The 27,616-nt window shown below is 41.3% G+C and overlaps 2 protein-coding genes across 7 annotated transcripts in view; both read right to left on the minus strand.

The window, feature by feature from the left end:
• The window catches only part of LOC311258636 (ephrin type-B receptor 1-like), a 107,149-nt gene extending 89,341 nt beyond the window's left edge, over positions 1–17,808 (minus strand). For all 6 annotated transcript variants that reach the window (XM_084355105.1, XM_084355104.1, XM_084355101.1 and 3 more), the window contains exon 1: positions 17,595–17,808. In XM_084355105.1, coding sequence (XP_084211231.1) covers positions 17,595–17,694 — 100 coding nt within the window. In that variant the 5' untranslated portion in view covers positions 17,695–17,808. The remainder of the gene's footprint in view (positions 1–17,594) is intronic.
• Positions 17,809–24,099: 6,291 nt separating this feature from the next.
• The window catches only part of LOC311258661 (glypican-1-like), a 43,406-nt gene continuing 39,889 nt past the window's right edge, over positions 24,100–27,616 (minus strand). The window contains exons 9-10 of the mRNA XM_084355151.1: positions 26,370–26,545; positions 24,100–25,765 (exon numbers count right to left, since the gene is read on the minus strand). Coding sequence (XP_084211277.1) covers positions 25,584–25,765; positions 26,370–26,545 — 358 coding nt within the window. The 3' untranslated portion in view covers positions 24,100–25,583. The remainder of the gene's footprint in view (positions 25,766–26,369; positions 26,546–27,616) is intronic.

Below are 27,616 nucleotides of genomic sequence, written 5' to 3' on the forward strand. Positions count from 1 at the left end.
ACTCAGAGGAGCAGTAGAGTAGAGATGTACACGTTGGACTCTCATTTAGCTGGTGTCATGTTTGACTATTGAAAGAAATATCCTGCCAAAATAACTGTTAAATATTTTATCAATGTCACCAGCCAGGGCAGGATTATTTGTGTCAGTCAGATTGCTGAGTTTCTGACCGAATGCATACTTGACTTTGTTTATGGCTCGTTTATAGCTGCATGGTTGCTACTGCAGCTTCCATATCAGCTAACCCAGGAAATCATCATTCCCCTTCCTATTAAACTTGACTTGACAGCACTGTAGTTCAGCATCTTGGCAAAAATGGCAACTGGAAAAAAATGGGAATTTATCTTCAGTAACATTATATTTGTTAAACTAAATGAGCAAAATGATGTGAAATATGAGCTGAGTTACTTTATAATGAATAATACCTGTGAAAAACACAGCCTGGCCATGCAATTTGCATCAAAGTGTGAGGCTGTTTGTTGATAATACTTCCTCTGCCCTCACTGTGTGTGTAGGTGCACAGCTGTGCTGCAAGTTAAACAATCTTCCAATTAAGGCTGCAGACATTAGTTGGCTTTGGACGCTTTTTAGTGGGAGAAATTTAGAAACTGCGAAAACAGTCGGCTTAGTGGTAATTCAACACAGTGTCTGAATGGTACCGTAAATTTAGAAAAGGATGACATAGGGCTGGGCGATTGATCAAATTTTATTTTCAATTACGATTTTGTCCTCTAAAGATTAATCAAGATAGACGATTACTGTGCCACGTTTCATTTTAAAACGACGCTTTCATTCTGACTCATGAATCCAGCGCAGCCCCATCCTTCACAGCGCTGCACTATGGCTTCTTCCTAAAAGCCCACACTCACTCTCAGCCAGGCTATGGCATGTTTAGTTTAGATCAAGCCGAGATGACGGAAAATGAAGACCGCCTTTGGTAAACAAGAGAAGTGTAACCAATTAAGCAGTTGGACAGGAAGATATCACACAGCAAGCGCATGTTAACACATACACGGACGTATGTTGGGAGAGCAGGCAGGAACAGTCCTTTAGCCCTCGGTGGCAATTCCAAAACCCTCGTACAACTAAGCTAGCAGAGCGTCCTATCAGCTCTTTACAGTGACGACTGAAGCCCATGATGCTGCTTCTCTGCTTCTCGAAAAGTTCAGTAAATTCGTGATCTTTTTAAAGTCACTGAGTAGCCTGGTCGTTTTAAATAATCATGATCTCCAAAAAGAATTGACCAAAATAATTGTGATCATGATTTCAAGCAGCCCTTTGAGGAAATACCATAAACAACAGTTAAACCAAATGTTTTGTAAAAAAAAAAAAAAAAATTGCTAGGAAGAAAAACAATGCTTCACCAGTGAACAATTAACATTAAGCCCCCAGAGGAAGTAATACAGCAATTAATCTGCTATAGTATGTAGCAACTATAAAGAAGAGAGTACATTTAATTTGGCCAACAGTTAACCTTTAGCCTTTAGCCTCACACAGCTAGCATAATATCTTGCTTGGTTATTAATAAACTGATTGCAGAAAAACTAAACCAATAATCACATAACATTTATAATAATTATAAGAATAATTATAAGAATAATTATAAGAATTATCACAGACTTTCATATTTGACTGTATGCACAGGTCTCCATTTTGCTGGTTACTCACTCACTTTATGTCAATGTTTTAAATACAGCTCGAAATAAAAATGCCAATCAATGTACATTAAATGCTGATAGGTGCTGTCAGAGTCTGAGAGTGCATATGTAGCCTCATAGTTAGTCTGACTGCCAGAGTACCTTCTGGCACAAAGTGGAGCATTGATACTGTTGGAATATACCATTACTCAGAGCAACACACTATACACGGCAGAGCGCGCTAAAGCTAGATGTATGACTGATGAATTAATCAAAATAATAGAAAAAGACATACTTTGATACGAATCAAAGAGGTAATTTTGTTTTTCTGAAGTTAGCTAGAGGTAGCTATTGGTTGTTGATGTGTTGAAATGTTAATGTTATTTAGCTAACAGTACATTAGACAACCATAACACATATTTAGCTAATTTGTTTGAGATGTAGGTTATAAGGTGCAATATGTAATAGGTGGCCATCTGTCAAAGCAAGGACACCCCTAATAAATAAGGGGGCAGTGTTTCCCCAGAGAAACTGCTAACTGCTGCTAACTGCTGTTAGCTTGTTAGCTCAGTTAGCCGTGCAGCTAGAATTCCAGATTGGGAGTGTCGGGTGGTATTACAAGAAAGGACAGGCTGGGGCTAGCTGGTTAGCATGCTAACTTCAGTCTTCACATTCTGTTGATCAATAATTTTAGTTATGTCTTAAAAGTGTTTTAAACCAACATTTGTACACTTTGCAGATTTGACGTTAGTTAAAATGGTAAAACTTTTGGGTTATATATAACATTATAGCCTAGCTAACTTTGTGGATGTTGACTTTTCAGCATTAATCTATGCTACAAATGACCTGTTAAAATGTCTGTTAATTCATACAGACAGAGCAGTGCTCACTCTTCTCCAAGTAAATCGGCCTATAAGGAACATACTGTACAAGTATGTTGCTATAGTGATTGAAGATGCTCCCTCAGGTACACCTGTCTGACTTCAGGGCTGCTGTTTGAGATGAATCTCGGAGTGAACGTTATTTCAACTTGTGCACAACTTTTTTTTCGCTGTGTTCATCCGGTGGCTTGAAAACAAAGTAAGAACTTTTCTACCAAGGAATGTGCAGTGTTGAGATCACTCTGGTTTACTCTAGAGGTGTGGAAATTTCTCGATTATAAGATGTATCGCGATGCGGACGTGGAAGATTCTGCATCGATGCGGAGACAGAGCGTAATCGAGAGTCTGCAGCTTATGTTTTGTTTTTGTGATGTTTATGTATTGAAAAGATGCAGCTCTTGTTTTGTAGACTTCTGTAGTCTGATTATTGGAAGGACTTTCTGGATAAAAGGGGGATTTAAATGATGAAAAAGTAGCCGTGTGCAGTAATAGAGATCAGTGAGGATGCCATACACTGAGACGCATCGGGATGCATCAAGAATCAATTTGCATTCGAATCATCGACAGCTGAAACGTAATCAAATCGAATCGTGAGGCCAGTGAAGATTCACACCTCTAGTTTACTCTGTTCAACACAAAATGGGCTTGTTGAGTTTTCCAGTGAAGGGGATTATTACATACACTGTACTGTGCTGTGTGTACTCTGGATATTGCAGAGAGGGTTCAGGCCAGGACCCAAATAAAAAATTCATTTCCTCGCTCTGGAATGAAGACACGTGTTAAAGCTCAGAAGTGTCGAGGCTGACCAGTGGCTTGAAGCACACGGTGGATTGTATGTTTTGCAGTGTGAATATTGATTCAGGCTCATGACCAGGAGGATGGTACTGTACGTGCCATCCCCTTGAGTTTACATCTCTGCTCTGTATTTTTTAGATGATCTAAGTAAATAGCTTGAAGAATAAAAATATAAAAAGTATTTGAGTGGATGAGTCAATCACACCTGCAGACAATCCCAGTTTTTTTGGGAGTCTCACTATTTTTCGCCTGCTCTGCTCCCGATTTGGTAATTTGATGACTCTTTAAATACATTTTGTATGATTTATTTTTATTTAAGACTAATTAAAACTTATTTCAGATCCTTGTATTTATTCTATTAATCTGTGGTGCAGGGTTATATGAGGACGCCGAGGGTTTGGCCATTTTCCAATACCCCTGAAAATCTCTTTTTAAGAGCCTAATGTTGGCAGGTAGGGTCAATAGTTTAAGACAGAAGGCTCACACAGTTGTAGATGCCGTTAAAAAGTGTCTGCAATATTTTTCCTTACTTGTGTATACCTACGTATGTGTTCACAGCTTTATAGTTTCAATTCCACAGCAGTCAGAAATTGCCAGGCTAGATTACAAGCCTGATAACAGCCACTCAAATACTAAGAGCTTGTTAAAATGGCTCCCTAGTGGGAGGGACCTGACACTTATTGGCTCTCTGCTCCATATATCAAACTGCAGAGGGCTAACCACTGGGTTCATCGTCTCGCTTCTCTTTATGTCTTTTCCTTGCTTTAACTCATTTTCTATCCTTTCTCATCCCTCTTTTCGCTCTCTCCTTCTCTCAGGAGATTTGCTATCAAAACTGCTGTCACGCAGAGTAAAACTGTCAAACTAAAATTGCCCCCGTCGCTCTGCTGCCTGTCTGCACTGCCCTGGTTTCTGCTTTGCCCCCGTTGTGTTGAATTTATTAAGGAGAACAAGAGGAAACAAAGTAACCGCAAAAAAAAGTCTTAAATGTGGGGTCATGCTACGTGCACAGTTCAAGTGTGTGACATTTCGCCAGACAGAAGTCTACACTCAAAGTGCATGTGTCAAACCTGAACAATAATCTTTCTTTCTCCTGCAGTCAGTTGCCTTCTGTTCCCGAGCAGAGCTACTCAATGCCCCACTGCTCCGACAGAGCAGCTTAGCAGCCGACAGAACAGAAGAAGCCCGTGGCTGTAAAAAGCAGGTGTGGATGAAACGGAGCAAGTGTGAAGCCGGGTATAAAAGAACATGAACGCTTGGTCAACCTACCGCGAGTTGATAAAGTTTAAACTGAAATAGGAACACAGGACTGTGCAGGTAGAGAGCTATAATAAAAACTAGAATGGCACTCAGTAGAGCACATACCTCCTCCGAGGCCCTTTAATTCAACCGAGCCTGATCCGATGTCAAAATAAAAACATACTGAAATCCACTACATCCAGACTTTTATTTGGATCTGCATCAAATTGTGCAGATTTTTTTGCTTCAAGATCCATGTGTTGTTCCCTGAGACACTAACAAAAATGGTGAAAAATCTTGCAATGTTAAAGAAAGTGAGAAAATCCTGGATCCATCTCTTTATCCAGACCCGGACCAACAGTTAAAGCTGCTGTAGGTGTTATTTTCTCATTAAAATAAGTGTTAAATAGCTCTGTATTCCAACAGTAATCACTGTTATAGAGTGGTCAGTAACCCATGTCTCTTCTCCCATGTGAACATGCAATAAAAGAGAAAAGACATGTCGTGGTACCGACACCGGCAGTGGCTGAGCAGGAAAAGCTACCAGTTCCAGCGCTCCTGGTAACAGCCTGTGCTGCCAAACAGGCCAAGAGATGAAAAACGCTTGAAGAAAAGAAAGAGGCAAAGAGAGAAAACAAGAAAGGAGTTGTGTGGTGAGGAGGGAGGCGGCTGCTAACTGCAAAATGGACAGGAAGTTATCTAAAACACACAGCAACTTTAATGGGGTGCCGTCTGGGTCGAGACCCATCCTCCATCCAAGTTCAGTAGTTTTTGTGAAATCCTGCTAACAAGCCAACCAACCAACACATGGACATGATCGAAAACATAACCTCCTTGGCTGAGGTAATAATGAAAAGGAAAAAAATGTCATTCATAAAAAATTCTTGCTCAAGTCAAAGTCAAATGATGTAATATTGATGCTGATTTTGATCAGTTAATCGTTCAGGTCATTTATCAAGAAAAATGTCAGACACATGTTGGTTCCTGATGACTTTATGTTACAAGCACTGATTTTTTTTTTTTTAGGTTGGGCACTCAACACTTTTTAAAGAACAGGCACACAATTTCTCAAGTCCATCTTCAAGCAATAGTCAGATGCCCTTATAACCACTGAAACACTTTAAGCATTGTTCCTGCTGTTCATACCAGCCATTAAAAGATCCCTTCCTGATGCACTTCCAATGGAAGATACAGTCCATATTCTGAGTTCACCTGAAGCTAATATCAGGCTTTAGCAGTCCAAATTAGAAAAACCAAGGGGATATCTTCCCAAAAACACAGCCTTTTCAGTACAAAATTCTCTTTTTGACCCTATGCCTGCCAGAGTGTAATATTGTACTAATCATTTAACTGTGATTTTGTTGAGGTTTCTTCCATCTTTCCTCCCCTCTGTTAAAAGGGTTTTTTTCTCAACATGTCAAGTTTTTCCTCACTGCAATCCAGGGTCTAAGGACAGAGGATGTCGTTCACTGTACAGATTGCAAAGCCCACTTAGGCAATGTGATTGTGATTATGGGCTCTATAAATAAAACTGATTTGATTTGACTTGATATCGTAACTGAAAAATATCATCCTGATTAACTGACTCAGATTGCTGCTCATGTTGGCATCAAATAAACTTCTGAATGCATTTTTTCACTGAGACACACTTATGACTTAGATTGGAAGCTGGTATCAACAGGAGAAATGATTGCTGCAAGCAAATCCTGTTTTCTTGTTCATATCTCCACCTGACTAATGTTAATCTATCATTAATCCATTCATAGGAAGAGACAAGAAACCGCAATAAAAACAAACGTTAAAGCAGCCCTAATTCATTTACATGTAAATCCTGTGTCATTGTTTTCTACAAGGAATTTAAGATCTCAACATTTATACTGTTCGGATGGAAACTGATTAAAATTCCTGATGAGACACCTTTTCCCCCACAACCTTTTCAAGGTGAGGCAAAATCACTGATGTGCGTTGTCTCACCCATTATGTCCTTTTCTCTCTTTTCTTTTGCTCCAGCAGTGACACAGTCCTTAATATCCAGCACGGATATCTGTGAGACCATATGCCCACAGCAGGAACCCTGAAGAGGCTGGCAAAGGGCCCACTCTCAACCAGCAAATAAATAATGGGCCATTATGTTCAATCATATGCTGAGCTATAAAGGTCTAAAGCTCAGAGCTGCAGTATGCAGCATGCACTGTGAACAAACAGAGGAGAATAGAACAGAAGAGAGCAGAAGGGTGTACTTTTAATACAAATACTATAGTATACTGCCATTTACTTCTAACAGTTAGTCAACAGAGAGGTGATTGGGTACATTACTCTTTTACTCAACTGAAGGCTCCTCACGTACTGTACACGTCACACCTTCTGTGTTTATCATGTGTGTAAAGAGAAAACAAGATGTTGTTGACTGATGTCTGTCAAAGAACAGATCTCTAAATCCTGCTGTTGGTTTATAAAGCACTGAATGGTTTCGGGTCAAAATACATTTCTGATCTGCTGCTACGTTATGAACCATCCAGACCTCTGAGGTCGTCAGTCCCTAGAGTCAAAACTAAACATGAAGAAGCAGCGTTCAGTTATTATGCACAACACGCCTGGAACAAACTCCCAGAAAACTGAAGGTCTGCTCCAACTCTCACCTCGTTTTAAATCAAGGCTGAAGACCTTTGTTTGCCACTTCCTTTTCTTTGAAGCAATTTCAAGTCTTTGAACTGCACTGTGACTTTTATTCTTTAGTCTTGTCTCTTTTAACTTATTCTATTTTAGCCTATTTTGCAATTCCTTAACTTGTTTTAATGTTTTGTTTCTTGATGTCTTCCTGCTTGTTTTTAATGTATTTCAAATCCAATTTTTATTTTTTTCTATTAATGTAATTGTATGCCCCTGTAAAGCACTTTGAGTTGCCTTGTGTCTGAATTGTGCTATACAAATAAACTTGCCTTGCAGCGATCCAGAACTCCTGTTCCAACAGTGAAGCTCAGGGGTTTAAACACCAACTCTGAACAAAGCCAATGATTCCTGGTTATAGGCTTACCACAGGCCATCAAGACGAGCTCCAGGCTTTGAAGACAGATTTCGTAGTGGCCAAACCGTGTAATTACATTGTCATGTCATGTGATGCACTGCAGCCCAGAAAGACTTGAACAAGGGTCTGTAAAACGGTAGAAATGACTTGTTGGACTGTCATAATTTAAGCTATTAGGTCCAATAATATTTGGAAAGTCTAGAAGAGCCACACAACTAAATCATTCTATCCCTATTTAAGTTAGCCAGTTGCTAAAAACTGGAAGTTAGCCGGCTCAGTAGGCGGAAGTCTCTGGTGCACACGCTCAATGGGCCCCACAACACAGAAGATCTGGGTATTTTTTATTGAACCATTTTTGGCTTCATGCGCCACTGAGTAGCTTTCATAGGAATGAATGAGGCTCCGTCTCCATGGCTGTGTCCAGATATAATTAAAAGTCCTTGGTTTACCAAGAGCAACAATTCCTCCAGAAAGGTAACAAAGTCAAATGTAAAGGTGATGCTACTCTTATTTTAGTAGTAGAACCAGCACTATGCTATGCCACATTAAGAACAAGCCAAAAATCACTTTGCTGCTAGCAGAAAAAAGTGTGATGCATGCCGGTCCAAGACCATCAAACACAGCTGGAAATGTCCAGAATTCTTGTCTAAAATATCTGTTTTTGTCTCCACAAATATGTCTGGAAAATTGTCTCAGAGTCTCCTGAAAAAAGTCCAGTGGTGTAACACTTACAAATGTTGAAACCGTCTCACACTTTGGTCACTGGCTTGGCAGCCTTGTCGCCTGCAACACCAGCACCATGCCCTCCCCTCCAGAGAAGTCAGGTCACAATCATGTAATGTGAACCTCTCAATATGGTACGTATGACATGTGAAAATTTGTACCCGCGGCTTGCAAGAACATTTACTGCCAACTTTTTATTCAGCATCTGTGCTTGTCATCTTGGGCTCTGGGAACAAGTGATGGGTCATTAAAAATATATTCTGACATTTTATAAACAAAGCGATTAGTCAGTTAACCCAGCAAATAAGTGATGATGATGCCTGCAGCCCTAATCTGAACTATGGCTCTCAATCAGGAGTTGATGTCATTATCCTTGAATGTAATAGAGCTATTAATGTTTTTAAAAAGTTTATTATGTAGTGATTTGTATTTTGGATGCCAGCACTGCACAGTAACAGGCATGTAACACCGTGTTTCTGATGAGGAATAATGTCTCTTTGTCATCACAACAGGAAAACTGAAGGACAGCAATCTGGAGCGATGTCTGCTTCCCTTCGTGTCTGATTTGCATTCAAAAGCAGTGAATGCATATTTCAGATTCTCTCATTTCTAATGTTTTCCCTCTCTATGGCAGGTAGGTAAAGAAGTCAGTGAGAGGCCTGGGGTTAAGATAATTTAAAGGTGTTTTTATTATTAAGTCCACTGCAACAGCGTGGAGAAATTCTTTTGCCTTTGCCTGAAACAAAGGGTAATTGATGCGATTGCTTAAGTTGCATGTTGAAAAGGAGAAGGCAGAACAGCTCAAAGAGCACGCCATTGACGTCTGTCTAACATTGCGGTGTATTGATGTGACTCTTTGAGCTGCAAATTAGTTGAAGTGACAGTATAATGGACCCGGGTGAAGGGAGGGGGAGAATTTTAGGTGAAAACAAAGGATTCTTTCATTCCTTTGATGCCCACCAGTGCTCTGTTCTCCAACGGTATCAATTATAGTTCCATATCAGGGAAATATAATCTATTTAGACTGGTTTGTTATGCAAATAGCCCGAGGAGTTAAGGTGGTGAAGTGTTTTACAATGTGAAAGCCCTCCGCTTCTCTCTGCAGCTAAAATCAATTTATGCTTTAAAACACGTCAGCAATGTCAACTGTGGAGGAGAAATAGTGATTGTAGTTAAATGTAAGTAATGAACGTGGTTCAGATGCTGAATGATTGTTGTTGATATAGGCAGGTTTTATACAGCAGAGGCCACCCGGCTTATACTGGCATTCACAGTGCTTTCTACAGTACAGTACATGCGTACCTCTCAGAAACCAGCACAGATTCAGCTACAACCAACAGAGAATTATCACCCGACGCTGCAGCTCGTCTGAGATTTTTACTGTCTGTCAACTCATTATTTTGGTTTTGTTTCGATCTTGTCAGTGCTCAACCTAATTTCCAGGAGGCAGCAGTTTTCAGTGAAAAGCCCTTATAAACTCACTGTACACTACCTGCTGAGCACAAAATGGCAGACAAAGTTAGCAAACATTGTGTGTGTCAAAGACTTTGTACTATATTGACATTTGTACAAAACAGGCGACTGCAGTTTGAGTCTGTTTTTTGGTATTTGAATGAAACTGGATATTCTTTAGTCCAACTGGGGACATTTCCAGCACTGTTTGTGGTGACAAGACGGGCGTTTTGAAGGAGACATCAGGACATCTCCAGCTGTGTTTGTGGTAACCAAAACCAGATATTTGTCTTGGGAAGATGGACCATCTCCAGCCTTGCTGTGGCGACAGGACCGGGTATTTTGAAGGAGACTTCAGGACATGACCAGCCGTGTTTGTGGTGACCAGAACTAGGTGTTCTGAAGGAGACCTGGGGTGGTGACCAAAACAGCCAGACCATGTTGTCTTCCTAACCACAACCAAGTGGTTTCTGTGCCTAAACCCAACAAGAGCATAAGCATAGCATTGTGACAAAAGAGAAGTAGATAATGGAACCTAAATAAATGGAACACAGCAACATAAAGAAACATATAGCTACACCTTATCTGTGGTTCTGCAGGCGTTAACATTTTTTCTGGCGATTGGGTTGCAGCTAAAGAGCCAGATATTTCCCTCAAGAGTGTGTGGGGACAAAAGTCAGAGCTGAATAGAAAGTGAATATTGAATTTAAGGTCTTTCACACCAGGCTTGTATTACCAGGGGACCTCATGAGATTTAGAAATTATCCCCTCATGTTTGTGTTTTGTGTGGCGCATTCGCAGGGGATAGGCAAGGTCTGTATTTAACTTGAATATACTAACATTATCTCCTGGAAATGATGTCAAGGCTCTGTGTAGCATCAACGTTTCAGAAGTGAAGCGTCTTCACTCCTGCAGCCACATTAATAATAGTTTACAGTAGTTTTCCTCATTTTTTTTTTGCATAACTACACATTTGCAGCTGACTTAGATCAAGTCAAAGATGCCTTGTGGCTGCACTTGAATATGACACATTAATTTGCTCCTAACCTTCTCTGTCATCACAGCACAGCTGGTGACTGTTATTACACATATAATGCATCAAATTTCTGACAACAACAAAAAAAACAAAAAAAAAATACAACTCCCAATCCCCGACATGCTGATTCACACGGGACTATTATTATCAAATGATCACTGTGTCTGGAGTTTTTAATTTAACAACTGGCAGATTTGCATGTGAATAAGATCACAGATGTCCTCGGCAGTTATTACAAATTGCTTAATGTCCCCAGGTAATACTAGTCCTGTGGGAATAGGGCTAGATTCATCAGGTGGACAGGAACTTCAAATGAGACATAATGTTGCAATAATAGGCCAGTGTGTGCACAAGTGTTCGCCATATCGGCTTTATAATGTGTTAATGTGTAAATATCTTGTTCACAGCTTGTTGCAGCCAAAAATTTACAGTACATTACTGCAGGTTTAGTGCCAGTGAGCTTCAGCTTGTTTAGTTTGTCTCATCCTGGACTCAATTACAATACTGCATGCACATCATCTCAAATAAGGTCTGCGTATATATGTTTAAGAGGCAGTTGTACAGTACTGACTTGCTACAGGCAGAGCTGTACAGTAGACTTGACACTTGACTTGGAAAAAGTGAGGACTCAGCTGCCAGAAGTTGTTTAATTTTCACTGTTAAATTCTAGAATGATAAAAAATGTAGAGGGCTGTGTCAGGCAGACCCTGCAAAGCCAGACAGCATAAATATTTGATTGTTTGGCCTATGCATCGAAGGGACTGGGTCCAACTAGTATTGATACAGCTTTGAATGGAAAATGTTCGAATGCTGTGTGATTTTTAATGAACAGCATTCACAGACATAACAGACTTGGGACTTGGATTTAAAAACACATTTAAAAACTGGCCACAGCTGCAGATATAGGATAAATAATTTCAGATCATGCTGTTCGGATCGCATCCTGTACACTGTGACCCAAACACTTGGCACAAAAATGCTGCCAGAAGCATGCATTAACAAAAAACTGATATTTTCCCTCAGTAGCAGACATGACTCATCACTGAGTGGACAAACAAGTTCTTCCTTTAATGTAAGACAAGGATTGTTGACTTGTGTGAAAATTCACAGTCAAGGTGTGAAGATTCATAGTTAAGTATATATTTTCACACCAACCAGACTTATTAATCACGTCTCAGTAAACATTGAGCATGTTTTGTTAGAAATGACTTCCTGAACCGCTGAAAACTCGGATATTGAAGTCTGATAGCCTGTGGGTAAAGAGAAGCAGAGTGTCTAATACCGGGCTGACTGATACCAAATTGCCTCTTGATGCCCAATTCGCTGTGGGAAATACAGCACCAAAAGCCCGGGACTCTGAGGTGGATATTCCCACAGGTTCCAAGCACGTTACGGAAGAAGAAAACCAAATTTATTCTGGAACAATTTGAATGCTGTGTGGAAATAAATATATAACACTGAGAGGAGGCCCTGAGGAAAAATAGACTGGGAAACAACGGAGTAAGAGCCTCAGGACTGGTGCGAAGGATCTTCTCCCAAGCTCCTACTTTCCCCCAGTTCAACTATCTGTCTGTCACATTGATAACCTGTCACCAGATGAATACAGAAACCACATGTTTAAAACATGAGCTGGCAGAGCATGGTGCAGGGTACATTGTGTGTGTGTGTGTGTGTGTGTGTGTGTGTGTGTGTGTGTGTGGCGGCACTGCAGTTTGTCATCTGCATATCTCTTCTCAATAAGTGTGTGATGGGTTTCCCTGAGTGCATCATTTGTTCATCATTTGCTGCACACACACACACACAAATACACACTCGTACTGAGTAAAATTCACAAATTACAGCATGTCATGTTAATACCAGCATCAAAGACGGGATCTACAATGTTTAACCTTTAACATTCATACAAGATGACAGATGGGACACGGCGTGTGTGTGTTTGGGCTCAAGGGAAAAGGACGGAAATAGTTTACGTGCAGGAGCAGAAAGAATATGTGCAGTGTAATCATATATACGGAGCACATTTTACATGTAGCCTCTGTGGGACACAGAGTCAGGATTTCTAAATTGGGCTCCTGTAGCTCTTGCATGAAAAAGTCGGAAGAAATTAACTCCTCGACCCGTCGACACTCAACACTGACACAAATCAGCAATTTCAGTGACAGAGCCTGCTGCTGACTGCGCGTTTGCTTCAGACACAGATGACTTTGCCACCCCTCCCCAGGCTTGTTTGTGGGATATGTAGCACTTACGCCACCAATATCCGCTGGGTCAGGGTTTGCATTGACTTTCAAATTACAGGGTCAGATGCAGGATTAAGGTAGTGCATTTACGGCTCCATGAAAAGGTGTAAATCCGGAGGGAGTTTAAGGGTTGTTGTATCAGTGCAGCAGTTTCAGGCTACATGGAAGATAGAAAACAGCTCTAACCAGAATGACTTCTCCAGTACACATTTCTGCATCTTTACCAAATCTGAAAAGACTGCCAGACTTCACACTTTCACAAAGCTGCTGGTACTTTGGTAAACAACAGATATGATCAAGACAAAGTTTCAAATTCGGCAAAGTACCTACTTCAAACGCAGTAATCAGCGGGGCTGTGGGCAAAGAAAGGTTCAAAAGAAACAGAAAAACACAGGCAGACAGAGAAAACACGAGAGCCTGCCGATATTGATAGAGATAATACATTTATAATTACTTTTTTAGATACGAGTCTTATCCTACTTAAATAAAAAAGAACTGATAACTGTGCTTGAGTAGAGCTAAAACCATTGATTAATACACAGGAAATTAATCAGCAGCTATATGACAATTGGTTAATTCCACCTTTTCAATTAGTTAGCAAAGTGTTGCTTTGCTTTATGTCACATCTCAGTATTTAGCATTCAGTGCTGTTGTTTCTTTCTTTGCAATGAAAGCTAAAGGGCCATTTATCCATGATGTAATGTATGTCAACATATCTGAGCCGAGACAATTAGTCAGTTAATCGATCTGAAGGACAAAAACAACAAAATGTCAGTGAATATGTCAACTTGCATTCTGGGAAATTATAGTGGGGCATTTTCACACTTGTCTGTTATTTTACAGACCTAATAATTAGGGACGCACAGATTTATTGGCTGAACATCAGTATCGGCCAATATTCGCCTTGTTTACTGCAAATAAGATGACTTTCACTAGTGGCAGTAGCCGATGTTTTTGTCCTGTCACATCAATTTCCCGCTGGCACATTGATAAGCTACTGGCTCGTGACATTCCTGCCATCACTTTGTAAGGCCATGTAACCACTGAACAATTCCTTTCACCGCGTAGCTATGTGTATGAGCTCAAAAGGTGTTTAGAAGCAGTTAATTAAAAAAAACATCATCTTTTTCATGTGAAGGAAGTGTGAAAGGGTGTTTCATACATTTTTATGATTGAATTCGTACTCTTTCAACACATTGTGATGAAGAGGTGAAGGACTTTAAAAGGTTTCTTTGTTTCCCATGGCTAAATATATAAATATATATTTATATGAATTTATATGAATATAATATGAATAAATTAGACCGATTAATTAAATTAGCCGATATTATCAGCCAATAGTTGCCTATCACAGATTTATCACAATAGGTGTACATGTTGTTGGATTTGCTGATATGTAACCTTATAGTTATTAAGAGACTATAATGCAGAGAAGGATGATTTGAGGAATATACCATTGTTGAAATCCCAGTGAAGTTTGTTGTTTCTGTGCAAAGAATCCTGCCTTCATTATGCATCTTTGTCACCAGTGTTTGATAACCACATTTTAGGGATCATGGGAAAAACATGTATGTATTGGATTCTTTTCTCACTGCATTAGCGCCTAAAAACAAGCATCAGTCAGGTTTTAACATTTAAAACAACAGTATTGGCCCAGAATGTTACAATCTGTGTATCCCTACAAATAACACATCCTTTAATCAGTCAATCAAGATAATAGTTGGCAAATTAACTGGCAATGAAAATAATCATTAGATCCCTACAACTCCAATAAAAAAGACTTTTCAAAGCACATCTTTGTCAGTTCTGTGCTGCTATCCTGTTACTTGAAGGCCAAAATGCTGATACTGATCTAAGTGAGAAGCTAAAATGAGCCAATGATATCATCCCAGAGCCTGTTTCAGTCAGACTCTGGGAAGAAGGAGTCTGAAAGTTTATAGAGGAGAAGTTTACAGAGCAGAGGTAACAGCAGTGACTGTGTCAGCAGTGGGTCTATTTTACACCAACAGACTCAGATCAGCTTTACACCAGTTCATTAGGCACCTACTTACCATGAAAAGGCCACCGTGACCACAAACAACCCACCACCCACACTCTACCTATTTGTCTCTCCTCTCCATCTCCATCCACACACACACACACACACACACACACACACACACACACAGCGTTCAGTTTAATCAAAATAGACCTGCCCTTCAACACATTTACATGTCTCGTAACGGGGGAGACTCACTGCGGAGCCCGTCATTACGCGCACCATTAAAACACAGCAGTAGACTAATCTGGCGCCTCCATAAGGGACAGCAGCAGCAGCAGCAGAGGAGGAGCAGGAGGAGGAGGCGCAATAGAGGACATGGGAGTGGAGGCTGATGGAGGATGCTGCAGGAGGAGATGAAGTAAGAGGTGAAGAGGGGCGAGCTGGAGAGGTGGAGGACTATTCCGAGGACGAGGAGGAGGAGGGAGTCTTGAGGAAGTGGCAAGGTCAGGAGGAGATACCTGAGGAGGTGCAGAGCAAGAGACAGAAGGTGATGCTCGGGGAGGAGCAGCAGGAAGAACAGGAAGGAGGCAGCGTGGTAGGGAAGTGGGAGAGGGAGAAGAAGCAAGGGAAGCGGCAGGAGCAGAGAAGTGATGCTTTAGGGGGAGCGAAGAGGCAAAAAGTAGGCGAAGCTTGGGGAGGAGATGAAAAAAGAGCAGGAGGTCAAGCTCGAGGAGGAAGAGGAGTGCATGATGCTTGAAGAGGAACAGCAAGAGCAGAATTTGATGGCGCAGCAGGAGATGACGCTTGGAGAGGTGCAGTGCCAGGAGGTGATGCTCGAGGTTAACGAGCAGGAAAGACGACACGTGAACACATGCTCAGGGAGGAGTACCGACATTTAGAGATGCTCAGAGAGGAGCAGCAGGAGGTAACGTCGAAGTTTGAAGAACGCGATTCTTGGGGAGGTCAGAAGGGAGATGCTTGGAGAGGAGCAATGGAAGAAGCAGAGATGCTTGGGAAGGAGCAGAAGAAGAAGGATGTAATCATTGATGAGAAGGAAGAGGAGCAGGCCAGTCTTAAGAATAAGGAGGAGTAGAAGAGCAGGAGTAGATGCTTGGTGAGGAGCAGCAGCAGTAACAAAATGATTCAGGTTCAGGGAGAAATGCCAGGAGGAGCAGCAACTGCATGGAGAAGCAGATAGTTGTGTAGGAGCAGGGGATAATTATGTGGGGGGTGAAGCAGGCATGAAGTAGGAAGGTCATAGTCGGTGAGGAGGTGCAGCAAATGATGCAGGAGGTGATGCTTTGGGAGGAGTTGCAGGAGGAGTAAAATCTGATGCAGCAGCAGGAGATGCTTTGGGAGAGACGTTGCTCGAGAGGAGCTACAGCTACGGAGAGAAGCACATTGTGGAGGAGCAGGGGCTGATTGTGTGGGAGGAGCAGCAGGAGGTCATACCCGGTGAGGAGGTGCAGCAACAGAAGCAGGAGTTGATGGTTGGAGAGACTTAACGGGAGAAGAGCAGTAAGAGCAGCGGGAGTCAAATTTGATGCTTGGGGAGGAGCAGCAGTGGGAGATGCTTTGGGAGAAATGTCAGGAGGAGCAATATTGTTTTGTGAGGCGCAGCAGCAGTTACAGGGCGCAGCAGGAGGACGTACTCGGTGAGGAGGTGCAGCATGAGGTGATGTTTTGGAGAGAAGCAAAGGGAGAGGCGGAGGGTGATTCTTGGGGAGGAGTAAGAGAAGGAGCAGGAGAGCAGCAGGGGCAACTATTGATGTTCGGAGAGGAGGAGCAGGAATGTCTGAAGGAGCAGCACAGCAAAGCAAAGGCAGGAAGTGATGTCTGGCGAGAGGCGAAGGGAGCAGCAGGAGGTGACGCTCGGGGAGGAGCAGGAGAAAAAAGCAGCTTCAACAAGAGAGGCAGGAGCTGAGGATGGGTTCGAGGAGCAGGGGGGAGGTAACGCTTCAGGGGGAGACAGCGGAGGAGCAGGAGGTGATGTCGGAGGGGAGGCGGCAGCAGCAACATGGAGTAAGTGAGCACCTGTGAGCTATAATTACGCTTCAGTTTACCTCCAGGTGAGCAGCAGTGTGTGTTCATCGTGCACTCAGGGGGGAGAGACACGCTGAGGTTGTTATATGAGCCATTACATTCAAACATTAGCAGCTTTAAGTGAAAGAAGATCAGAGAAATGCAATGCTCTGTAATTAAAACATGATTATTTCATGCTTGGATGTGTTTTGCATTTATTTTACGTTCCTCGAGAATATAAAAACACAATCGTTCTATTGAGGATGTTTGTGTAAATGTGAATAAACCTTTTTTAAACCTCCAGTGTTGCACAGCTGCATTCCTCTACTGTCCAAAATCACAGTTACCTTTCATCTCAAACCCCCAGACACACACAGCTCCTCCTGACGAGCGCAAAACTTCTCAGAGCAATAAAAAAAATCACATCTGGACACAAAGTTCAACTCTAAAAAACACAGATGAGTTCACAGTGCAGCCTGGCTTTAACCACACTCAGAGCATGCGTTAACTCAAGCCTTCACCCTGCATCATCTGAACACTGAAAAATGTCCCCTCTTCACACCTACCTTCCACTGCGCACACCGAAGTCATCACGCACAGAGTCAGCGCCGCAACCCAAGTGGCCCGCATGGCCACGAACACTCCCCGCCTGTCCTCTCCCATCATCCGGCTGAAAGAAAAAAAAAAATCCCACAGAAAGACGCTGTATTCCTCTGGTTTACAGTCACATCTCAGCCCTCAGTGAGTGTGTGTGTGTGAGTGTGTGTGAGTCAGCGGGGAATGAAGCGCACAGACTGCTGCTGGATCCCCGCGCTCCCTCTCTTCTCACACCTCTCCGTCCAATCAGGAGAGAGGATGGCGGATCGTTAACCAATCACCCGTTCTTTTCCACCTGACCCACGCTGAATGCCCGATGGTCAGGTCTCCACCGCCCCGGTGTGCCGGCTGTGTGACGGGACAGCGACACCCAGCGGTCAAACTGCAGTACTGCACCTACACTGACGCTGATCCCCTCAGGGACGTGGACAGGTGCGGATGGCTCCTGCCTTGATATGATAGGATGGGACGGCTGTTGGCATGGTGCTATAATCACATCTGTAACTGGTAATATAGGTATAAATACACACAACAGGTTAACTTAAGTTAAAGGGTGATTCGGCACAATTTTAAATACTTAGATATTTGAGTCTGTCAAAATAAAAGCACCACACTTCTTTTTTAATCACTGCAAAACATTATGAATGTCCTTCATCATGTTTGAGGTTTTGTCCAGTTTCCTCAGGTAAAGGTTGTGGCAAATATCTTTACTTTTACTCATACTAGAGTAAAAGTAAAGATATCATGTTAATATTACTTTTGGAAAAAGTGAAAGTCACCCATATGAATAGTACTTGAGTAAAAGTATCTGATATTAAATGTAGTTAAGCGTAAAAAAAAAATGTCAAGGTTCAGGTTGATTCAGGACAAATTAAAACATTTTCTGCTGAGATATTTGAGTCCATTCAAATAAAAACTTTTTTAATCACTGTAAAAAATGACGAACTTCCTTCATCAAGTTTGAGGTTGTTGCAAGTTTCCTCATAAAAACATCATGGCAGCTAATCAGCAGTGTCGTAAAAAGTCATACTTGAGTAAAAATAAAGATATCCTGTTAAAATCTCACTTTGGTTTAAGTGAAAGTCTTAAAGAATCTGATGTTAAATGAATTTAAGCAGTAAAAGTAATATTCTGGCAATGTAGTTAAGTATCCAAAGTACAAATAAGAGTAAATTATTCAGATTTACATGTATGTAAAACCTGTATGCTACTGGTGGACCAGTTATCAGATCTGATATTCAGCATTTTTCTAATTAGCAGAATCTGTGTTTTTGTTTTTTGTAGTTTTATCAGATTCCAGATCAGATAAATTCATCTACAATTGTACTTCTTTGGCTCTGACGCAGCATGTTATCTGAGAAAGTACCTCAAAACAGTAATTAAGTACTTGTGTATCTATACCAACCACTGCTAATCAGTCATGTGATTTACTGATCACCATAGAAACTGCATATATATTATTGGTCATGCTGCATTCTGTATTTAGTATCTATGGTGATCTATCAGTCATATTACTAATCAACAGACTTAATAAAAGAAAACCAGAAAAAACCTCACATACGACCCTGATGAATGAGTGATAGCGAAATATGCAAGAAGTACTGGAAAGGACAAATGTGACAGAGCGTTACCAATCTGAAATCACAAGAAAGTCTTTTTCTCTGCAAAACAATCAACAGGTGTTTTTTTCACCTGTCGCTGCAGATGATTAATATCAGTTTGAGGCAGATACTGTACTGAAGTACACATTTGAGGTACTTATATTTCAACTTCTAATCCACTACATTTCAGACGTAAATGTTGTACACTTCACTCCACTACATTTACAGCTACATAATTTGATATGTCAGTGCAAAGACTGCTGCTTTACCTGATGATGCCGGGGTCCTGCCGCGGTGCACAGTGGCTCACTGACATGGCTGACTGATGAACTAAAATGGGACAGAGCCATCTTTAATGCTACTAATTACACCTGTGCTTTCAAACTGTGTGCTGTGAATGATGACCTAAATCACAGCTCCATTCATCCATCTATCCATCGAACTTCAACCTGACAGGACTAATCCAGCTGTGTAAATGAAAGTGGGAGTGCGCCTGGTAACCACATAGCCAACCTTTTAACACCCATTTTCCTTTTTGCAGTCAGTCCTCCTCAGTTGAAACAAATGAACAACTTTTGATCATGAAACCCCCGTGAAGTTTTCAAGGATTTATTACACTGCTGGGCTGCCCTGGGTTGGGGGCCGCAGTGACCAAAAAATGATTAAAATCTATCAGTGCACAAAATACATGTTCATATTTCATACTTCTTGCAGTCAGTAAAAAATAATCATATTTTCATCATCCCACAAGCAGAGCAGTCGGTGGTGGTGAGAGGTTTAGGGCAGGTTAGGGATGCACTAATCTGATCTACTCAGGGTTGGTACTGACCTTGTTAAGTGGATTGGATATTGGCCACTGATGCAATTTTAACAGCTTGTTTGTGGATGTCTTCATAAAATTGAATGTACACCGTCATTCACTCACGTCTGAGTTATATTTTAACACCGCAGCGTCCCTCGCTTTTATGTTGTGAAGGACGTTTCCTTCATTAGGCTTCAGCTAAAAGGTCCCAGTCTCTTTTGAAACTAGTTCATCTCAGTGTCTTCTAAGAACGAGCAGTTTGGGCAGCTGTCCTGATAGTGTTGCTTTTATCTCCAAGACGACCAAGGCTGATAGAAATGATGTACTCAGACTCAAGACTCTTACAGGCAGACAGTTTCTTGTTTGGATCGTGTTACATGTGACCTGAGAATCACACAACGTGACTTAGGACAAGCATCATTTCTTGTTTAGATATCAATACCCAACAGACTCCTTACGTATGTAGATTAGTGAAGAATGACCTGCTTATGGACTCTTAGTAAGCGCTCCTCGCTCAGGAAGTGACCTTCAGAATTGGTCTGACGCTACACAATGTTCTCATTTGTAATGCTTCTGCCTATTGTCCTCAATCGAGCTTCAATAAATGTTTCAGGGTAAATACATCCTGGACCTTCTTCACTAACCAGCTCTCAAGAATCCCTTTCTCAAAGTTGTAATGGGCTCCCATGGAGTCAAGTATGGATTATATATGAATTTCCGTACGTGCATCCATAGTGGCAAAATTATGGAGCGATGAGTAAACAGGAAGTACATAAAAGTTTGGGATTTGGCCTTAAGCAACAACTGTAGCAACAATATTAAAGTTTTATTGACAACTGCAGCCTGAACGCTGAAGACTTCTCTCAGTGTTACTGAGAAGTAATGCTCGGTTGCACCTCAGCCCCTGATGGCCTTGGATCAATTCACTCTTGATGTTTCTGTCCTGTCTCTCTTCTCCTTCCTCTCCTGCAGCTTCCTGTCTCCTTATAAACAGAAAAATCTTCTCGACGGCACGACAGCTCAGATCATTGCTGTGACATTGCATTTCACAGCCCAGACAGTCCATTTGCACTCTCTCAGCATGGCATTTCAGTTGCTTTTACGACACTACACCATGTACCACTACAACAATCACCTTTATTCAGTGGCTTTTGCATCCTGTACACATTGACCAGTACCTTAAAGAGCTGTGTATATGTCTGTGTGTAGGTGAGAGGCAGACAAAGAGAGAGGGAGAAGCTTCTTATCTTAAAGGCAGCAGTTGGAGGCATTACAAATCGTTTAGAAAACACATCAGCACTGAGTCTTTTTCTTTTTAAACCACAGGTGGAGACCCAAAAAGATCGATTATAGACCCGCTGGCTGCCACATGAGCAGAACAATTACGTTTTAACTGTAGCCAGAGTTAAGTTACATCTCTTAAATGTGGGCAGCAAAGAGTTGTGGAGCCTTTTGTTTAGAGGTAACTCTCACCTGGGGGAGTCAGAGTGCTGAGTAAACTTTGATCACGGACAGACAGCTCAGGCAGAGCGCTGAGCGTCGATAAATCATGTCTAGACAAAGCCGAGCAGGCTGCGGCTGCTACACGTGTTCTCAGTAACTTTCAGCTCAGAGTCTGCCTTTACTTCCACATCATTCACAGTTACAGGACAAGACACATTTTCAGGAAAGACACGTGATGTAGAAAAAGGGTAAATTCAGACAGATGTTCAGATACTGGTGTGGAGAAATGAACTACACTGAAACATTTAAGACTTTTCCATCAACTTAAAAATAGAAACTTGTAGTGAAGTCTTTGTGCCTGCTGCTGTGTTTCATTCTGTTGTATGCATCAGGAAATAAATCATTTATTAACTGCAAATCCCCTGACTGGTGCATGTACAACACGTGGCCCCGTTATTCTCTTCCTGTCAGTGCCTGTTACAAAGAGATATATGTTTATTTATAGCTGCGGTGTAGCTGGGAATGTTCTTCTAGAAAAAGGGCAAAATCATCTCAGATTTTATATCCGCAGTGGAGACAAAGACAGACAGTGAGTCATGACGGGATCTGGTGGCCTCAGAGCATCAGGCACAGACAGTTTGTGGCTAATGGATGGACTCCTGGATACACGTATGAAAAGTTGTATCAGATGACTTCACGCTGAGAGGAACAAAGAGGCTTTAAAAAGGTACCCCGCTGATTTAATATGAAAACCCCCTAAAGTTTGGGGACTTGCAAGAGGCTTTCAAACAATTTGTCATTGTTATCTGTGTGTGTGTGTGTGTGTGTGCATGTCTGTCTGTCCTGGGAGAGGGATCCCCCTCTGTGGCTCTTCCTGTAGTTTTCTTCCTGCTAAAAGGAGTTTCTGGGAGGAGTTTTTCTGTAGGACAGAGGGTCTTGTACACTGTACAGACTGTAAAGCCCACAGAGGCGATGTGATTTCATGATTTTGGGCTGTACAAATACACTTGACTTGACTTGAAACAACACTAAGAATCTAAAGCCTTGTTAATGATGATTCTAGCATACTGAATGATGCCAAGCTGGCATAACATTTACCTTGTTTACCATTTTAGGAGCAAATGTTACATGCTAACTAGCTTACTTGCTATTTAGTAAAAAACACAGAGCACATCTGAGGCTGAATAGAATGAGTTTGTTAGTCAACAGGTACTTTGTCACAAAACAAAGTACTGGAAAATGTTTAATTTTGACGTGATGATGTCACTACAACCCGAATCCAAAAAAGCTGTGATACTCTATAAAGCATAAATAAAACAGAATATGACAATTTCCTAATCCTTTTTGACAGGCACTCAGTCGAGATCAGTACACAGACAATATGGTTAATGTTTAACCTTATCAGCTTGATTGATTTTTGTAAATAAATGCTTATTACCTCTGCCAAGGAGGTTATGTTTTCACACGTGTCTGTGTAATGCAGATAAGGAGGACTGTTGGTCCTTGGCAGAGGTACTGTACATGTATGGGCTCTGCTGAATGCCATTCTAGTTCTCGATTTGACGGCAGCAACAAACAAGTTGGGACAGCGGCACCAATAACCCCTTTTTGGATCATCCAACAGGTAAACAGATTAACTGGTAACTGGTGATACTGTAGTAGGCTCAGTCATTCACAAGCAATGATTGAGCACACATGAAACCGATGTGTGCCTCATCATGTGTGAAACACATGATTGTATAAGAATATTACTACATGAGCTCAGGAACACTTTGTAAAACTGTTGTCGGTGAACACAGTTTGTTTGCAGATGATGTCATCCTGTTTTTATGTACATCACACAGTATCCCAACTTTGTTGGAATCTGCATTGTAAATGAAAAGTTAATGGATCACCAAAGTGATTCACATTTCATGTCAATTCATCCTATATTTGTTGTGACATTTCACTTAAAACCACAAGAGTCAACCTGATGATGGTGCAAGAGGAGAAGTCAGGGCAACACCAAAGTCATGAGGATACCTCATGCATGAAAGTTGAAACCAAATTTCATGTCAACCCATCGTGTAGCTATTTCAGTTTGAAAATCTGACAAAGTGTCTTTACTTAAAAAATTCAAGGAAACTGATTACCTCAAAATTAGTAGACTAATAATCTTAAATTGTTAAAAGATTTTAGCTTGTAAAACTCAAATTTAAGAGGCTACTTTAACTGGTAATTCTGAGGTAATTGGTTTGTTTCCTTAAGTAAAGTCAACTTTTAAAATGTACATGGTATGTATCAAGCTCCACTAACACTGGATCCTACAATTCCCATAATGCAACCAAACAGCATCATTTTGTTTGACCCTCCCTTCCTGGCTCACACCCACATCTTTCAAACTCAATGAACTCAACTAAATTTCTAGCCTCTGAGCCCCATCTCATGAGATCGCTGACATCATTATGCTTATCAAACTTTAGAAAACTCATTATACATTTTTTTTCCCCCAGGCTCATTAGTGCCTCATGATGAGGAAATCGATGTATAAAATCGGTGGAGTGCCCCTTTAAATAAACATGTGGCATCTCATTAATGGCTGCTAATCACTAATAATCAAATCAAAATGTACATGGAAAACTCCACAGCTACAGTCAAACAGAGTTTAATGGATGAAATGTGTGATTAAATACACTGATGAATAAAAGTTTCTGCCTGTGTCGACCCCAGTGTGTCAGTGTGGGTACAGTATGTGCGAGAGACTTGTGTGAATCAGGAGTCCCATATGTACCAGTATAGTTGTGTAGACTGAAACGAGAGGCATGCCATGTTAATGATACATCACCAGGCAATTGTATATTCAATATTCTGCAGATATCCTGTACTGTATGTACAAAAACTGAACTTTCTCAGGAACTGAACTGAAAGCCGTTGTCTTCTAACATTACGCAGTTATAAAACCTGGTGAAAGGTCATCACTAATGTTCAGCGTGCTTGGGGCAACGTCGGCTTTCAAAAATTGTTAAAAAATAAAGTGTACAGTGTGATAAGTGCTTTGGTTTGACCTACATCAGCCACTGTGTCGCTTCTAAGACTTCATTTCAGATACTTAACGCAGGTGTGCGTTCAACAAGGAGTCCTCTTTAGCTCCACTGTGTCATTAAACGTTTTCTGTGGAGTTTTTGTGGCAGTTGCGACCACGGGCGTCGGTATAATGTGAAATTTTCTGTCTTCATTACAAGAAAAATTGCAGAACTTAAGGAAACTGCTTGTCTGTGCTTTGTTTGAGGAGGCTGCTTATTTCTTTACAAAGGTGATGAGTTGTTAGAAAGTGATCATTCCCTTTTTCTTTTGAAATGGCTGGGTATAAGTGAGGTACAATCTTGCAATCACAACATCTCTACGTTTCAGGATTGTGATAATTCATCTGCTGTATTTCAAACAAATCCTACTGAATGTATCTGTTTATGCCAACACACACCGAAACATCTGGACGACTACATCACAGATTATGGGGGGACTCATTACCAGTATTATACTGTACATTCATGGCTCAATATGGCGCCAGTCTTTTAGCTAATGTACACAAACATTTACAACTTACACAATGTTTGTTAAGGTAGACAACCTCCACTCAAGATAGAAAAAAAAGCCTTGTTGAACGCACCACATATCGGGCCACTAAACATTTTTTAAGTGAGTTCTGCCGCCTGCTGACTAGAAACTGGAGCTAAATGGACCTGACAGGGTGTCAATAAATCATCATCAATAACCCAATCATTATCTTCATCATCATCTGTCATTACTTTCTTCGCTGTTTTCTTCATCTTCCTCGTCTCCGTGTTCGTCCAAACATCCTCTTCAGAAGAATCCATTGAAACCAGCTCAACAAATCACCACGTCAAACGAATCCCACCCAAACTACGACAGAATAAAACTGAGCAAAACAAAATAGGGAGTATTGTCACTGTCAATTTTTGCTCCTCTTGGTCAGAGAAAACGTCCGTTCATTCCCTCGAGATGTCTTTAAGATTTTTTGGCAAAGTTAACTTCCGATCTTTCCCCCCCAACAACCCCCGTGGTTCCGTCCTGCTCTAGGCTTCAGAGTCTGATTGGAGGGCCGCAGCGGTCCATCATCGCTGAAGCAGCAGGATGGCCAATGGGAGCAGGAGTAGGAGGCTACAGAGGCGGGTTTGAGACGTGGCGGCGCCTCTGACTCGGTTGTTGTCCGGCGAGTAGGCGTACAATCCCGGTTTGTTCCGAGAACACTGACCGCCCAGACACATGCCGCTTCCTGAGCCGCTGATGTCATCACCTGAGAAGGAAAAACAAAATGGGTGGAACAAAATGTTTTAACGGCAGATTGTTTATCACTTTATCTTTATATACGACATCAGAAGGAGAATAGCTTTTCTTTCTTTCATTAAGAATGTCAGAACATTAAATAAAAATAAATGCAATGGTATACATGCAAGTATATGATCTTTCTCCAGGGACTAGGGAACATTATTGTACCGGCCAAAAAGTCCCAGCTTCACCCACACTTTCCAAAAATACAGGAACTTTGAGGGAGGGGCTTGTTGGATTTCTGGTACTTGCAGCATTTTATTTCAGCCACCAATTTTAAAATCTGCACCCACAAACTTTTGTTCATTGTGCTGCAACACATCAACGTGCAGCTTCAGAAGGAAGCATTGGACAGATGGGCTGAAGACTGTCGTTGTTGTGTGGTCACACATATAAATGATAATACATCAAAGGACTAGAGGCTGGCCGAAGGAACCTTTTAGTTCCCGGGACTAAAAGGTTCCCGTAATTTCGGGTCAAACACGTCTTATGTGTGGGAATGTAAAAAATATAATATAAAAAAATGTATATAATGATATATTTTACTGTACAAATATTAGAAAAGGACCCACTTGCGTCCTGAAAGTCCACGTCGTTGCCCTCCAGTGCATTTTTCAGCCTGTTGCTCATGATTTTGAGTTGCATTATCTGCTGCCGGATGGTCATGTCTGGCTTCGTGATGTCAAGCTCCACTTCTGGGTTGTTGATCTGATTGGCCAAGCCGTCACCCATCACCTCTGGAAGATATCTGATTGGAGGAGAGAAGGGTTAGGACCATTAGGGTAGTTCTGGTTTTTAAAAACACATCAATTTGGGTATAAAAGAGAACATCCGGTTAATTTTTTTGAAGGACAGCTCTGTCGGAGTATTTAGTTGAAAACACATGCACGCACCCACTCGGTAAATCTGCACAGCTGTGCTCAATCTTGTAAATTAGATGTGGCACTTTGTGCTGACAGCGCCTGGTCACCAGATAGACTGAAGAGCAGAAATACAACACACACATGCTTGTACTCGGAATTGTACGTCATATTTGCACGACATGTGGCACTTTGCACCCTGCCATGTTTTTATCTATCTATTCTATTTTGACAATCCTTTAAAGCCTGCTTTATTCTTGGTATCTATTCTACCCTTCAGTAATCTTATTCTATTTTCTTATCATTACTTTCATTAATATTCTGCACCACACAGCTCAGGTGGATGCTTCGCTGTTTTGTTGTTTTGCACAATGACAATAAAGACTTAAATCTTGAATCTTCTACCTCCGCACCATCTGAGGATCATTAATGACTTGATGATGATTAATGATCCTTACTATAACCTTAACCTCAGTCTGATTATGTAGGTTATCAACTGATTTATCAACTGAGGCAGGTCTGACTGATTTCCGCTGCAATAACATCATGAAAGTAATCAGGAGCAGTGCAAACAGGAGCCTTCCTACAAAAACTTGAGGAAAGGAACAACGTGTCATTCTAGAAATCAGTCGTCAGCCTACTCTCTGTGTGGTCTTTCATTTTCTGGAGGCATTTCCTCATCAGAAGTCACACGATGTAGATAAGTTGGGTTTCAGTGTGTTTCCGCATGCATCTCCCATTGACTTCAATACAGCTGTCACCACAGTCTGGCCCCAAAGCACGATTCAGTGACGTTATGACCCTTCCTTCTTTTTTTAGGTTCCTTGGTTCAGATGAGCACATGAATGTGAATCCAACCTTTTACTCCGAAGTGTCGCTTTAAAGTAATCAGAAGCAGAGAAGTAAAAATGTCCTTAGTTCCAAATGTCTTCATTTAAAGTTCAAAACTTTGAAACTCT

The sequence above is a fragment of the Pagrus pagrus genome, assembly GCF_965226575.1.
Source record: "Pagrus pagrus genome assembly, chromosome: 6".
Taxonomy (NCBI): Eukaryota; Metazoa; Chordata; class Actinopteri; order Spariformes; family Sparidae; genus Pagrus; species Pagrus pagrus.